Consider the following 12,816-nt stretch of genomic DNA (forward strand, 5'->3'; position numbering starts at 1 on the left):
CTCTACGATACATATCTATTTTGCATTCAAGTCTTTACATATATAAAAATAAAATTCGATATTTTCATGAATTCTCTTTGGAGGGGGGTAGTACCCTACCCTAAAATAATTATAAACCTTCCCGGGACCTATAAAAAGCTATCCTGTTAAGGAGAATCTGATCGGTTCAGCGGTTAGCGATATACAAACTAACAGACAAACACATGTACTGTTACTTTATTATAAGGATTCTTATGAGATATGCGCATATGAATAATAATATAATTTTTTTCTTCAAAATAGTTAAAAACCTTCCCAGTACTTATGAAGCTATATGAGAAGCTATGTAAAAGAGAACCATATCGGTTTCAGTGGTCAACCACATCATTTAGTACATACAGGCAGATACAGATCATATTACTTTTTTATGTAAGAATCATGTGAATCTTTGACGCTTATTTGCTCAGAGCTGGGTATAGTTCATCAGAATATCAGCAAAGAATTACCAAGGCAAGAAATACCAAGTCTGTTAGAATTCAACATGATAAAAAAAGAAAAACTGTGATAAAGTAAGTTTTTTTTTCTCTCCATGGCTCGGCAGCTGTATTTTAGCTATAAAAATCACGTGTGCGGCTGTCGAGCCCCGTTTTTCTCCCATTTTTTGTTAGATAAAGATGACTGAAAAAGCACCATATAAATAAGAAACAAAGAATGACAACATCCATAAGTAGCGAAGAACAATCAACGGAAAAAGTGAGTTATAGCTGTCTATCTGGACTAGGAGTTGAAAAAAAACCTTGAACACTTAAAAAACTAGGAATCGATTTAGCATCCCAATTAACCAATAAGCATATCTCTCTGAAACTTTATAGAAGTGTGCAGAATTTGAATTTATTTAATCCCTAAAGATTTTAGACTTCTATCTTGAATAGGAATCGATCTAGCATTTTAAGTTAATTAATTTTGACCAATAGGAAAGGTGGATTTTAAACTACCTGCGCTCTAATTGGTTGAATGATGTACGCCATCCAATCAGAGCGCAGATTTTTTAAATCCACCAATCACAGATGCCAAAATTAATTAACTTAAATTGCATTTCCGCTTTTAGATAAAGAATTATAGAAAACACGAATTTTATAAAAAAAATCCTCAAAATTTGATGCAGATTTCAAATCCCCCTCTAACTTTAAAATTCCGGAAAACTTATATATCTTATTATTTAATCCCTAAAACTTCAGGCGTCTGTCCTGAAAGAAGCCGAGAAAATCACGTTTCCTCAAAAACGTTTCAGACGGACATACGGACAGAAGGACATTTCAAATTATAGAGTTGCTTCGCTACTAAAAAGGTATTGTGAGATTTGTGCTATTACAAATTAATAAACGTTTTATATCAGACAGACCAATAGGGATCAACTATAGGGCAAGAATAGATTTAATAATTAATTGGATATTGTACCAGATTTTCGCCTACTCTAATAAAATGGTGTTTCCAGCTGGCTAATATGACGATACCTTCCATCCACCCCTTTTACACATCTGCAGTTTTCTGGAGAAACGTGCTGACCAATAAATGAGGACTAAAGTAGCAACCCCTAATTCATTGACGACAAATTTCCCCAAAATATCCACATGTATAAAATCCATTAGATTAAGTATATTATAACAATACTTATTATTATTATTTATTTAGTAGGCCTGACATGTCACCTCTAATGCTTGAAATTTCTAATGGTGGAAGACGACAACAGGTTAAGCATTTTCTTTATTTCTCAAGTATTACAGCTACCAGTGGGTCAACTAGATTTAAAGAAGAAATACAATGTGACCCTGAATATTATTATATTATAGGTGCAGCTACCAGTGGGTCAACTTGATCCAGAGAAGAAATACAATATGACCCTGAATATTATTATATTATAGGTACAGCTACCAGTGGGTCAACTTGATCCAGAGAAGAAATACAATATGACCCTGTATATTATTATATTATAGGTACAGCTACCAGTGGGTCAACTTGATCCAGAGAAGAAATACAATATGACCCTGAATATTATTATTATATTGTAGGTGCAGCTACCAGTGGGTCAACTAGATTCAGAAAAGAAATACAATATGACCCTGAATATAATTATTATATTGTAGGTGCAACTACCAGTGGGTCAACTTGATCCAGAGAAGAAATACAATGTGACCCTGAATATAATTATTATATTGTAGGTGCAGCTACCAGTGGGTCAACTTGATCCAGAGAAGAAATACAATATGACCCTGAATATTATTATTATATTGTAGGTGCAGCTACCAGTGGGTCAACTTGATCCAGAGAAGAAATACAATATGACCCTGAATGTTATTATTATATTGTAGGTGCAGCTACCAGTGGGTCAACTTGATCCAGAGAAGAAATACAATATGACCCTGAATATTATTATATTGTAGGTACAGCTACCAGTGGGTCAACTTGATCCAGAGAAGAAATACAATATGACCCTGAATATTATTATATTATAGGTGCAGCTACCAGTGGGTCAACTTGATCCAGAGAAGAAATACAATGTGACCCTGAATATCAGATCCATGGAAAATTCTACCAGTCCCTCATTACCATCCCTAACATCTAGCTAAAAACAAGTATGACAACATCCACAAGTAGCAAAGCACAAATTTATTGACAAACAAATAAAGTGAGTTTTTTATCAGATGTAGATCAGAGGTAACATGCAAATACTCGAAGAATATCTCAAAATCTATAAATAATAAGGTTTATGTCTTTTAAAGCATAACTGACAAACTACGGACAAAAAAAAGTAAACACTAGATAGATCCACATTTATTTTTAAAAACTCAATAATGCATAGAAAAAAAGAAAATTATATAACAGTTATTTATACAAATTATGCCTTAAAAATGTTTTTTTTTCTCTAAAGGTCTTATTTTAGAAGATTTGTGGATTTAAAGGTAGTGCCAAAATGTGCATATTTTTAAATTTAAATTGCGCGGCTTGTGTTCGTAGTAGAAAAACGTTATGATTCTTACATTTTTCAACAAATGGTACTTATATTTCCAAAAACTAAAGTTTATGACGATTAAAAAGTTATGCATAAAAGTTTTTTACTATTAACACAAGCCGCGCAATTTGAATTTTCAAAATATGCGCATTTTTTGCACAACCTTAAATCCATAAATCTTTGAAATTAAGGCCTTTAGAAAAACCGGTTTATGTGGCATAATTTGTTGAAATCATCATTTTTAAATATTTGAAGCATAAATTTACCAGAACAGGTTTTCCAAATATATAAAGCATTTTATCATATTCATTTGAATCCGGTGGATAAGAACCGGTTTATATCCATTCAAAAAACTATGTCTATAATACAATGCGAGAAATAACTATTATATATAAATTTGTTTTTATTCTATGCTTAATTAAATTTTTAAAAATACTTGATAATAAACTCAAAACATAACTTTAGAATCTAAATAGTTTAATTGTTATTTGTTGCATCATATTATAGACAACTTTTCGTAGATTGTAAAATAAGAAATTACAAGATTATTTCCTGTTTTGTTAGACCCGTGGGGCCAAAGCCCGGGCCAAAAACTAGTATTAGATAATAGATTATAGATTTATGATTTTTTTATTAGTCTTCGTAGAAAATTACATATAATACGATTGCAACCTGAATACTTATTATTTTGAAATGTGTTAGTTACATTGTTTAATAAATTTTGTGATTCAAATACATAATATATTTAATTTTTAAAAGCGAAGCTTTTCTATAATTAGGGTCGGTCTGTCCGAACGCCCTTACATCCGTCCGTGCGTAACGGATAGCTTTTTTCGTTAATTTAGGCATTTTATAATTGTCCTATCGATTTCAACTTTAGATTTTTTGTGATTTATCTTGGAAGGGTGGTGGTTAGTTATAAATATAGTTATAAACCTTTCCGGAACCTTTGAGAAGCTACCCTGTTAAGGAGAACCCGATCGGTTTAGCAGTTGGCGAGATCCTTCGGTACAGACAAGCAGACATCGTTCTACTTTGTATTATAGATATAACGAGTAGCTTTTTCGCGAACACAGTAATAGTGTCTGACTGATTATGACGTAACAAAAAAATTTAGCCAATGAGAGGCCACTATAAATTTTACCATTGGTCAATAACGGCCTCTCATTGGCTAATTTTTTTTTTGTTAAGTCATAATCAGTCAGACACTATTACTGTGTTCCTTTTTCGCTCATTTATAGAAGCGAAGCTTTCTATAGATAGAATTGTTCCGTCCGCCCGCCCTTCTGTAACGGTTAGCTCTTATCGTGTTCATGTTAAATTTGTCCTATCGATTTCAAACTTGGCATTTGATTACTGTAATAGTAAGGTACGATTAGCAACACTATAATTGCTACCAGAATGTCCGTAACTCCATTTAAAACGTGTGGATATTTACCTTTTGAAGAAATTTTTATGTGATTTGATCATCCTATTTATCTCAGTTTATAATACTGATTTCAATGACAAACAAGGATGACATCATCCATAAAAGCGAAGCTCTGAAACGGTAGGACAGATTAACATTAAATCTTTGTAGAGTGTCAGAACAAAATATACAAAATTTGAATATATAAGTTTTGACAAAATTATACGTAAATTTGTTACAAAACTTCTTTAAACCAGAATGTTGTTTATGGACATACTGACATTTTTCGCTCAAAATATTGTACTTTATTGTAATAGGAATCAGCATGTTTAAAATGGACGTACGGATAATCTGTTAACGATTATAGAGTTGCTACACTTTTTAAATCGTACCTACTACAGGAATCACCATGCAAAGTTTGAAATCGATAGGACAATTCAAAAATGCCTAAATTAACGAAAAAATTAACGGACCGACTCTAATTATAAAAAAGCTTCGCTTTTAAAAAGTACAATGTTATAAGCGAAGCATATCCACAATCAATTCCTAAAAATGTAAGCATGTCTTTAAATAGTAACCTGCATTTTGTAGTTTTGTAACAAATTTACTTACAATTTTGTTTTCACTTATCCATTTATATTCGCTTATTAAATTCTAACACTCTAATTCAAATGTTAATATTCGTTTGTCCTACAGTTTTTGAGCTTCGCTTTTATGGATGTTGTCATCCTTGTTTAGTATTTGTTTGTTGTGGGGGAAACTTGTCGCCAATTTAGGTTGATAACATGTAGCTCATTTATTGGTCAGTTAGGTCTGTTTGTCTGTCTGTTTGTACCAAAGAATCTCGCTAACCGCTGAACTGATATGGTTCTCCTTTACAGGGTTGCTTCTCATAGGTCCAAGTAAGGTTTATAACTATTTTGGGGGAGGGTACCACTATCCTCCAAGATAAATCGCCCCAAGAAAAAAATCAGCCCCCCTCCCTCAATTAATTTGTATTCCTTTTTTTTTAAAAACTAAAATTAAAAATGGGGGGGAGGGTCTAAATCTAAAATGATAAAATAGGTTATTCAACTCCCCCCTCCTTAAGTGCCCCTAGAGGCCTCTAGGGAGCGTAGCCGCTAGTACTTAACAAACCAATGGATATAAAATTAATATATTAACATTAGCCAGCTAGAAAAATCACTTTATTAGAGTAGGCAAAAATCTGGTGCAATATCCAAATAATTTTGTATCCACTCTACTTTACATATCCCCTCCAGGGCACTGAACATAATCCAGGAGTTTTCAAGCTTGAAGTTTCTTCTGCCCAGGACTTGAGTTGAGCGGGGGTTAGCCATCTATTCAGTGGTTTCATCTTTAGTCGTGACATGACATCTCTAGAACAAAATTTTAGATAAATGTACGATAAATATTTTATTCATAATAGTTATTTATCGTATTATAGACAACTTTCTGTGGATATTAAAATGTTGGTTGTTCGGACTGGGCTATCAAATCTTGTATTACTTTTATGATATTCGTGGGAAATTGTCTGTAATTCGATGCTATACATGAATTTTCAGTATGGCTGAGAAACGGTTATAATCTAGCGGATATTAATCAGTTTCGTAGCCATACTAGAAAATTTATTTCTCGCATCGTATTATAAACAGCTTTCCCCGGATATGAAATGTACAATTAAAAGATTAAAACTTTTTTTTAGCCACGAGATGCCAACTTGTTTTAATCTTATTTTTGTACATTTTTATATTTGTAGAAAACTGGATATAATAGGATGCTAGACATAGTTTTTACGTATGGATGACAACCGGTTCTAATCCAGCGGATATTAATCAGTTTCGAAGCCATACTAGAAAAACAATTACATTCTTAAGTAGCGTAGCAGTGACATACAAAGTTTGTTCAAAAAAATTAAATTTTAAATTATGGCAACTTTTTCAAGAAATCGATGTGTATTTCCTTTTTTTATTTTTTTTTAATTAACATCAAAAGTGCAGGGTAGCCCCTACAAGGGGAAGTGGAGAGCAGATAGATTAGCAGTTTAGCTTTGATATTAAAAACTACCTGATATTTTCAACGTGTTTAAGAACCCGAATAATATTTGCGCTGGCTAATTTACCCAAGTCTTCGTTTGTCCAATTAACCTTCAATTAATGATTTTATTTAACATGGATATAGGTATGGTACACTGGATCTAAAATTAATTTTTTGTCTGTCTTTAACTTTGGGTACTAGGAATAGTGCAACTTTGGGTACTAGAACTAGCGCAACTTTTCTTATTGTGGCTAATTTAAAAGACTTTGGCTACAAGCGTATAGAATGCCGCGGTTAAAGTTTTTTCAGCATCTGCTTGCTTTTACTCTAAATATGAATTATTTGCCCATTGTCTATCTCTATATGACAGATATCTAATGGCAATTTCTTTCAAAACATGGTGATTGGGATTAAATTAATTTATATGTAGAGTGTCAGAGTAGAATATGCAATAAATAGATATATAAGTTTTGACAAAATTGTATGTAAATTTGTTGCAAAACTTCTTAAATACAGAATACTGTTTAAGGACGACATTTTTAGAACATTATTATAGAGATGCTTTGCTTATAATATTGTGCCTTGTTGTATTAGGAATCAGATCTTCAAAAATCAGATCAATCATATGATTACAAAAAAATTTGTTAAACAGTTTAAAATCAACATGTTTAAAATGGACGTAAGGTCATTCTGGTAACAAGTATAAAGATGCTACTATAAAGATAGAAAGTTTGAAATCAATAGGACAATTCTAACATGCCTAAATTAACCAATAAAAGTTAACCGGTATGGATGTACAGATGTACGGACAGACTTTAATTATAGAAAAGCTTCATTTTTATCAATAAAAAGAAGGTAAAATTTTAGGTTACAGGAAATACTTTAAAAAAGACTTTCCTCGGATAAGATCAATGCTTCAAAAACGTGTGGGTAATGTGAAACATCTGGTATATCCCGCGGCATTTTGTCCACACCATTAAAGTCACCACCAATACCAACATGATCCACACCAGCAACCTCAAAAATGTTGATATATTTGAACTCATATAGGGTGGGTCGATTTTGGACATTTTTATCTTAGACCTAAGCGGGAACCTGCACTTGTTTTATATAAGTGTAATACTCCTCTGGATGATTTAAAATTTATCTTCAGTCTAAAAACCGCTGGCGACCACTCATACAATTGTATACCCATTTGTTAATGGGAGTCAAAAATTTATTGAATCAGAACTATCGCTGGTGCTTCCAGAAAAGGTACTGAGGTGTAGAATCACTAACTTTTGATTTAATTGTACTTTCAAAGGCAACAAAGATATTTTTCCTATTTTTATAAATTCTAAACCTTTTTAAGAGCACATTTAGTGTGTATAATGTTATTACAACTTCCAGATACAAGATGTGAAATCAAAAGACTAATCTAAGGTAGTATTCAATATATCACTATCTAAAGAAACAGAACTATGCCTCTAAAGGACTCTAGGGGTACTCAAGTGATGGAGGTGAGGGGTAAGTCGACCAACTACTTTTAATTTCAAAACGCAAATATTACAAAAAATTTGAGTATTTCTTTTTTTTGGAAGGTTGATTTCTTTTTGGAAAGGGAAGGTACCCGTAACCCTGACCCAAATTAGTTATAGGCCTTTCCTGGATTTATAAAAGCCTCAAAGTTAAGAAGAACCATATAGGTCCAGAAATTGGCAAGAGATATACACAGACAAATAGATATCCTGTTACTTTTGTAAGTGTAACAGCTCAAGGTATGAAAAAGAGCTAATATACCTTCCTGACATGATTGATATGAGCCACAACATTTTGTACAGTCGCCTCTTGTCTAGCACAATCATCCACAATGTGACAAGCATAGAAGTTCACCATAACAATGCCGCCATTTTTCTTTACCATTTTGAGTACGTCATCAGGAACATTGCGCGGGTGATTGGTGATGTTTCTGTCATGATATTAATTCAGTAATTCTTATATAACAAGGATGACAACATCAATAAAAGCGAAGCTTTGAAATGGAAGGACAAAGGAACACTAACACTTGTAGTGTGTCAGAACTGATTAAGCGGAATATCAATGATTAAGCTAAAAAAAATTGTTTCAAAATTAATACATGAAACTGTTTAAGTACATACTTACATATTTAGGATTTGATTATAGAGATGCTTCTGTTGTTGTCCTAGGAATCAGTATTCCAAAAATCAGATCAATAGGATAATTATAATGCATAAAAATTGAAAAAGTTAAAAATCAACATGTTTAAAATAGACGTACGGACATTTTGGTAACGATTATAGAGTTGTAATGCTTTCTAAATCATACCTAACTACTAAAGGAATCACCTTGCAAAGATTGAAATCAACAGGTATTAGAGGATCGCATCCTAGCACAAGCAGGTTATGCTCTGGATGATCACTTGAATAAAAAAAAATCCCATCCTAACTAGGAAATCTATAAGAACCATTCACTGACATATATATTAGTTGAACACATTCCTGGCACTAGAGTGGGAAAATATGACCGGAGACCTTGTGACCATTAGAGCATCCCTCATGACCTCCGTGGACACGTGGGAGAGGTCAACCAACATTCCTAGTCTAGTTTGTAGAAGGATGACTAGCAATAAAATGCCGCTTCTCCCGGTCGAACGCGGTCATGCGTCGTGTTGCAAGTGTGACGCAAATTTCAGATTTCGCAAATTGAGAAATATTTACCTTTATATCAATGTGAATTAAATCATCTTGCAAGCATCGCTTTTATCTTATAGAGAAAAAAAGTAATTCAAATAGCGAAAACTGAGATCTGAAATTTGCGTCAAACCTTCCAAAATGACGCATGGCCGCGTACGACCGGGAGAAGCAGCATTTTATTACGAGTCATCCTTAAACAAAAAAAAATTAGAAAACAAGATCATTTTTTTTAAATCATATCTTTTAAGCTAAATTATACAATAATATTTCCCGTATGGCTTCAAAACTTATAGTTATCCACTGTATTAGAACTGGTTTTTAGCTATACTAAAAAATCATGTATAACAATATATTACACAAATATTGAAATGGAAAACAGGTTTTATTCTTTTTTTTTTCATTTTTATATCCTCAGAAAGAAAGCTGTATATAATATGATGCAAAATAGTTATTTCTCGCATCATATTAGAAACAGTTTTCTGCGGATATAAGATGTACAATTATATGTTTAAAACCAGTTTTTTTAAAGCCCCGAGATGCCGAAGGCACGGGCTAAAAAAAACTTTCATATTCATAGAAAACTGGATAATACGATGCTAGTAATATTTTTTTGGTATGGATGACTTCTAATCCACCAGATATTAATTGGTTTAGAATAAATACAAGAAATAACTATTATTTGTACTAAATCCCAACTGCTTTACTGATTTCTTAAAAATAGTAGTAGAACGGTAATATTCACTAAATATGTGTATTTCTTATTGAAAAGAACTATAGACAATTTTTTAAAGTTAACTTAAATTTTTATCGTTCTACTACTGTTTTTAACTTAAAACTCACAACCTTTACGGATTTTTAGCGCAACCATCTCCTCCCTTTTTTATTTATACTGACGGAACAGCAAAGTAGTTAGAATAACAACGATTACAAACATCAAAGTAAATTATATATTCGATGCTCAATAAAAAATTAAAACCGCGAAAAATCACGTTTCCCCAAAATTATTTAGACAGACAGACAATTCTGTATAGAGTGGCTTTGCTACTAAAAAGAATTTTGGGTCAACTGAATTTGAGTTGTCGATTGTGTACACAGTTTCTTCGGTATAAACTATTTATACTACATTCAAAATGTTATTTTTTTGGAATTTTGATTTTTTTTTGGAAGTTTGAAGCTTTTTTAGCTAGTAGTAAATATTGAGATAGGGTGAGGAACATTCGGCAACTCAAATTCAACTGACCATTTTACCTGTTCATCTCCCGGATGACATCCCTTCCAAAGAGACTGAGCCCTGTTCCCGCCCCCTCCGTGGCAGCACCCGCCCACGGGGTATCACACACATGGGTTAGTGTCATGTACCTCAACAAGGATGACAACATACATAAGTAGCGAAGAATACGGACTAGGAGATTTAAAAAGCATTTTTAAAATCTAGAATCCCATAATTAAAAGTAAAGCTATTCTATAATTTGGGTCGGTCTGTACGTCCGTCAGTCCGTCTAAGACGGATAGCTTTTTTGTTAATTTAAACAGGTTAGAATTGTCCTATCGATTTCAAACTTTGCATGATGATTCCTATAACAGTTAGTTACGACTTAGAAAGCGCAGCAACTCTATAATTGTTACCAGAAAGTCCGTACGTCCATTTGAAACAAGCTGATTTTTTACTTTTTTGATAACAAATATTTGTATGATTCATCTGATTTTTGGTGTACTGATTCCTATTACAACAAGGTATGGTGTTATAAGCAAAGCATCTCTATAATCAAATCCTAAAAACGTCAGTATGTCCTTAAACAGTAACATGTATTTAATCAGTTTTGAAACAAATTTACTTATAATTTTGTAGAGACATATGCATTAATAATCAGTTTATTCAGTTCTGACACTCAGCAAGTGTTAATGTTCGTTTGTCCTACCCGTTCAGAGCTTTGCTTTTACGGATGTTGTCATCCTTGTTATATTTATATTTTGTAGCATAACTGACAGGCCAATGGACAAAGTAATTTACATACTGTCTTCTCATTGATAAAGGGAATCTTTACCAAAAAAATCAGCTGTCTATATTGAATAACAGCTGAGAAATCAGACTGACTGACAGACTGGCGGACGGACAGACAGGTGAATTATAGAGTAGCTTTGTTACTAAACAAGGATGACAACATCCATAAAAGCAAAGCACTGAAACGGTAGGACATTAACACTTGTATAGTGTCAGAACTGAATAATCAGAATATAATTGTATAAGAGGCGAAGCAAATTGTAAGTAAATTTGTTGAAAAACTGCTTGATACAGGATAATTTTTATGGATATACTTACATTTTTAGGACTCGATTAAAGCGTGCTTTGTTGTCCCAGGAATCAATATACCAAAAATCAGATCAATTGGATAATTAGATCACATAAAAATTTGTTGTTAAAAAGTAGAAAAAACAACATGTTTAAAATGAACGTACGGACATTCTGATAACGATTATAGAGTTGATATGCTTTCTAAATCGTACCTAACTACTACAGAAATCACCATGCAAAGTTTAATCTGATAAAATATTCTTGAAATCACCTGTTAAAAGAAGAAAAGGTTTTTTAATCAAAGAATATTTATATACCTGGCTCCCATAGCATACAAAGACCTGAGAATTGGTAAACTACTTCTAATAGCATGTCCACTCTCTATCCCAATGAGACTGGCAATTTTGCCTTGGCGGAAAGCTCTCTTTATGTCAGCGGAGCTTTGCGCCCACATAAGGTCATCTAAAGCACAATTGATCTGTAATCGTTATATAAAAGTAAGAGGTTGTATATCTGTCTGTCTGTACCTTAAGATCTATTTAATCGCTGAACCTATATAATTCTATTTAACAATGAGGCTTCTCATAGTTCCTGGGAAGGTTTATAACTAAATTTGGTTTTCCCAACAGAAATCGCCCCTAGAAAATAAAAGCTTCCCCCCCCCCCCCCGATTATTTTTTACTTTTACTTCATAAAACAAAAATTGAAAATAGAGTGAGTAACGGCTAACGGCTGGTGGCTCAGCCGTGAAGCCATTTTTTGACTATTTTCAGGGCAAATCCGTCACAAGCCCTATCTACACATCATGCTCTTTGCCACTCCCAGACGTTTTCAACCGGTTCAAGCCGGTAGCGGGTAGTCGCTGGTACTAGAAATCTAAAAAATTAATGGTAGACATGCCTTAAAAATAGCCGTTAGCCGTTACTTTTCCAACTTTTTGTTTCTTTTTAGGGAAAATAGACCTACCAAAGATTACTCATGCAAAGTTTCATAATGAAATTCGCATTCTAAGTGCCGCTTGCGCAATGATTTCGAGATGGTTGCATTAACCCCCCCCCCCCCCCCCTAGATATACCACACTTTTCTGGGATCTTGTTGAGTCAAGTATCAACTGTTGGGAATATCAAAGGATGTGTGTGTGTGAGGTTTTTTTTTTGTTTTAATTACATTGGGTTTATTTAGGATTCAAGGACCATCCATATAATAAAGTAACAGGATGTCTGTTTGTTTGTTTGTGTGTCTGTCTGTCTGTACCTAAGGATCTCGCTAACTTTTTAACCGATCGGGTTCTCCTTAACAGGGTAGCTTATCATTGGTCCCGGGAATGTTTATAACTATTTGTAAAAATCTTAATTTAAAAAAAAATAGGTTTTTGGATTTAACTCCCCCCTCCTCA

The 12,816-nt window shown here is 33.2% G+C and overlaps 1 protein-coding gene and 1 long non-coding RNA gene across 2 annotated transcripts; one reads left to right on the forward strand and one right to left on the reverse strand.

Moving 5' to 3' along the window:
* The first annotated feature begins 422 nt into the window (after nt 1-422).
* LOC145329309 (uncharacterized) lies at nt 423-3,274 on the forward strand. The gene is made up of 3 exons (XR_013882861.1): nt 423-548; nt 1,672-1,729; nt 2,493-3,274. It is a non-coding gene; the product is annotated as an uncharacterized LOC145329309 (long non-coding RNA).
* A 1,930-nt stretch (nt 3,275-5,204) lies between these two features.
* Nucleotides 5,205-9,030, reverse strand: LOC145330508 (uncharacterized). The gene is made up of 5 exons (XM_080175138.1): nt 8,933-9,030; nt 8,214-8,382; nt 7,331-7,451; nt 6,465-6,543; nt 5,205-5,776 (listed from the first exon to the last, which is right to left on the reverse strand). Exons 1-5 carry the CDS (start codon nt 9,025-9,027, stop codon nt 5,638-5,640), a joined length of 603 nt encoding a protein of 200 aa, XP_080031264.1. The 5' UTR covers nt 9,028-9,030; the 3' UTR covers nt 5,205-5,637.
* Nucleotides 9,031-12,816: the final 3,786 nt, after the last annotated feature.

Source organism: Acartia tonsa, chromosome 10 (genome assembly GCF_053477335.1).
Source record: "Acartia tonsa isolate MP-2025a chromosome 10, ASM5347733v1, whole genome shotgun sequence".
Taxonomy (NCBI): Eukaryota; Metazoa; Arthropoda; class Copepoda; order Calanoida; family Acartiidae; genus Acartia; species Acartia tonsa.